Genomic DNA, 4026 nt, shown 5'->3' on the forward strand with positions numbered 1-4026 from the left:
AAGTTAAAATACTAATTTCGAATTGATAAAAATAAATTTTGAATACAGATAAAAGGAATAACTAATTGTTAATCGAGTTTTATGTTTAAATTTGATTTTTCTAACCATCAAAACTCAATTTGATAAAAAAAAAAGTTTCGGAGTTTAATATGAGATAAATTACAAAACTAGATTTTAGGCGAAAATTTATATTTGTGGACTCATTTAGACATATGCTACTAAACTAGAAATTTCTATACATTTTTTCAAAAATACCATTACAAACTTCTCATCTTCTTCAACTCATTTTCTTCAACCTATCTTCTGAATGTTTAGAATAAATTTCTACAACCTAAGAACAACCAAGAAAACAGAAGCTAAACACAATTAGACTTGTCCACGGGCCCGGGTACCCGTCCGGCCCGCCCAGGCCCGTGTCCCTTGGGCCGGGCTTGGACAATGAAATTTACTCTTAGGCCCAGGTCCGCTAAAGCCCGCCTATTTTTTGGGCGGGCTTGGGACATATGAAAATATCACGGCCCGGTCCAGCCCGGCCTGCCTTATTAATATTAATTAAAAAAATTACATATTTATAATTAAATATTTATTTTAAGTATAAATTTGATTTTTTATAATTAAAAATTATGTATATTTTTTTAGATGGGTTTATATGTGTTGGGCTTGGGATTTGATTTTTAAGCCCGAGCCCGAGCCCGAGCCCGCCTAAATTAATACTGGGCTGGGCTTGGGACGAGCACTTTTACACAAAAGCCCGCCAGGCCTGGCCCGAACCCGGCCCATGGACAGGTCTAAACACAATGAAGAATAAATATCATTTCAACCTAAGAACAACGAGAAAACAGAAACAAAAACAAAACACAATGAAAAACAAATAAAAGTAAATTTTGAATGTTTAGAGTAAATTTCTACAACCTTGTATTCTTCTTTAATCCATTTTCTGCGTAATTTTAAATGTTTAAAGTAAATTTAATGGTTAGCATTTTATGAAATGAGGTTCCTATTTCATAAAATAATAGCCCATGATTTGTATTTTATGAAATGCATCCAATTATAAAATGAGAACTCCAAATGGATTCTCATGTTATAAAATGTGAATCCATGTAATAAAATGCAAACTGAAAAGATTGAAAATAAGGATTGAGATCATCAACCAAAGTTTTTCATTAAGAATGAGAATTCATAGGAAGTTGTACTTCTACTTGTTCTTCATTGTTATTAGTTTCTGTTTTTGTTTTTTTCGTTATTCTTATATTGAAACATGTTCATTTAGAGTGTTTTTTTGCTATTTTTAGTTTAAATTGCCTACTAGATTGGAAAGAGGATGGTTGAAGAAGAAGATGTATTGAATAAGATGAGCCTGAAAAATATGAAATGTTTGTAAGGATATTTTTCGAAAAATGTATTGTAATAGTCTAATTTGGTAACATGTCTAATGAGTCTACAAATATAAATAGACTTCTTTTAAGGTTTAATTTTATAAGTTACCTTTTAATATGTTGATATAAAAGATTAGAAATCAATATATTAAAATTATAATAATTAGAAATATCGAAATGTTTGTTTCCTTAAAAGAATTTACCAATTATATCGGGAACAAAAAAACATATACTTTTATCGATTTGCAAGTGGATGTAATATTTTTATTTGCAAAAGTATGTGTTTTAGACCATTAGATAAAAAAAAAAAAAAAAAAAAAAAATTTGACTAACAACATTTGTCACCTTAACAAATCAACATGTCACATTAACTAAAGTTAATATTTTATCATAACGCGTTAGCAAAGTTAACAAGACATATAGATAAAATGCGGGGTACTAGTCCCATGAGATTTACTAAAATGATGATAGACACATGTAGGAATCACACTCCTAACAATCAAAGAAAAAAATATCAAACATCTGATCAATTGCTTTATTACTTTTCCGAAATTAAAAATGAAGCTATCGTCATATTAAAAAAAAAAAAAAAAAAACTAAATTTTTTGGTAGGAAAAAAAACCTAAATTGGTTATTGATGAATAGTTTGATGGAGAAGAAAGCAAAGAAAATAAAACTCATACGGACATAACAACAACTTAAAATAATATAAAAGACATTTTATGAAATCACAAAGAAAGGTTGTGAAAAACTATGCTTAATTGAAAAAGAAACCAAACAACTCCTAAGTCCTACCTTTCTGGTTGGCCTATCTATCTCTTCCCCTCCCCCCATCATCATCCCCTATATTCCTTCAATCTACTCTTTCTTCTCCATCTTCATCTTCATCTTCATCTCGATCTCGATCTCTTACAATGGAAAATTCATCAAAGTACATTCTGAGAAAATCAATCCATTCTTTCCTTGTAAATTATCATTACTTCACTTCTACTTCCTCCTTCCTTGCCTTACCTTTCTCCATTGCAATTCTCCTTTCTCAATACTTGTTTCTTCCCTCCTCCTCCTCCTCTTCTTCTTCTTCTTCGCTCTTCCCGGCGGTCTTCAATCGCCTCCATAATCTATTCGAAGCAGCTGGACTGCCGTCGTCTTCAGATTTCTTCACCATTCTTAATCTCAAGCTCTCTCAAACTCTCACTTCTTTCATCTTCGCTCTCCCCTTCTCTTTCACTTTCTTACTTCTCTCCAAATCCTCTGTAATTCAATCTTTCAACCAATTTCCCCCAATTTCATCCTCATCTCCTTCTTTCTCTTCTCTTTTCTCAATTTTCAATCCCCTTCTTCTCACCTATATCTGCAACTCATTCTTAATCGTCTCCGCCAATGCAACCGCCTTCACTTTCTTATTCCTCTCCTTCAATTTTCTTCAAGGTTTCGGATTCTCTTCCCCTACCTCCTCCCTCCTCCTATCCGCCGCCGGAGCCGTAGTTTACTCCGTCATTCTCGCGAATGCAATCATCATATCCAATTTGGCATTGGTTTTGTCCGGCAGAGAACGATCCGGGGGGTTTCTTCCATTTCTTAAGGCATGTGTGATGATTCGGGGAAGAACTTCGACAGCACTATCAATTGCCTTGCCGGTAAACATGGCCATGGCCGGAATTGAAGCTCTGTTTCAATACCGGATTGTGAGTTCATATCATATTGGGGAAACGCCGTCTTGTTTGACGATTATTGAAGGAATTTTGATTGCTTATATGTATTCGAATTTGATCGTTATTGATACAATTGCTAGTTGTATGTTCTTGAAAAGCTGTAAGGCAATTTGTTGTTGCATTGATCGAGATCGAGATGAAGAAGATGAAGAAGAATGGTATGTTTACCGGATTGAAGTTTCAGGGGAAGATAAAAATGCAGAGCAGGTCAGCTTCAAGGTGTGTCAAGAATATTCATAAATTAAACGTTGACAAGTATACAAGAACAAGATTCAAGTTATTTCTTCCATTTTTTATTTGAATTGATGTTGATTATTAATTTGTAGATTGGAAATGAGTAAATTGTGAATGGAAGTAAGAAAAGTTTTTACCCCGGAGATATCTCACGGGTGGTAATCTAACACTAGGCTCAACAAGAAATCAGGCCACTACCTACCGACCAATTTCAATCAACTCACCGACTTCCGATTTATCATAATAGTAAAGATTTAGGCTTAATAAGATCATTTGGCTATGTACTTGTACAAACAAAATTTATTTGGTTTGGAACTTTTAAAATATACTAAGTCCACTCAATTTTCATAAAATATTCAGTAAATTCTATTAATTTGCATAAAATGTAATCAATTCATCATTTAATTGTAAAAAAGTAAATTAAACGTAAAAAATTTATTGCACGCCTCTTAAAAAAAGTGATGCTTACAACACATCTTCGGCGTTTACCTTACTTTTTTTGCAATTGAGTGATGAATAGATTACATTTTATGTAAGTTCATGGGATTAACTGGGCATTTTATGCAAGTTGATGGGACTATCGAGACACCTTAAAAATTTAGAGGCATCAAACTTTTAGGATAAGTTTAAAGGGCAAATGATATATTCCGCAAAAGATTTGATTGATAAAATTTTTAAATTAATTACTTATTTATTGAATAATC

General features: G+C 32.7%; 1 protein-coding gene across 1 annotated transcript; it reads left to right on the plus strand.

Annotated features, from left to right (window-relative positions):
• The first annotated feature begins 2102 nt into the window (after positions 1-2102).
• Positions 2103-3656, plus strand: LOC136201911 (uncharacterized). Its single transcript, XM_065992317.1, has one exon. It carries the CDS (start codon positions 2291-2293, stop codon positions 3326-3328), a length of 1038 nt encoding a protein of 345 aa, XP_065848389.1. The 5' UTR covers positions 2103-2290; the 3' UTR covers positions 3329-3656.
• The last annotated feature ends 370 nt before the right edge of the window (positions 3657-4026 follow it).

The sequence above is a fragment of the Euphorbia lathyris genome, chromosome 1 (genome assembly GCF_963576675.1).
Source record: "Euphorbia lathyris chromosome 1, ddEupLath1.1, whole genome shotgun sequence".
In the NCBI taxonomy this organism is placed as follows: Eukaryota; Viridiplantae; Streptophyta; class Magnoliopsida; order Malpighiales; family Euphorbiaceae; genus Euphorbia; species Euphorbia lathyris.

Bases quoted from the DNA above. Each gene is read 5' to 3' on its own strand.
- LOC136201911 (XM_065992317.1), top strand. From the start codon at position 2,291: ATGGAAAATTCATCAAAGTACATTCTGAGAAAATCAATCCATTCTTTC.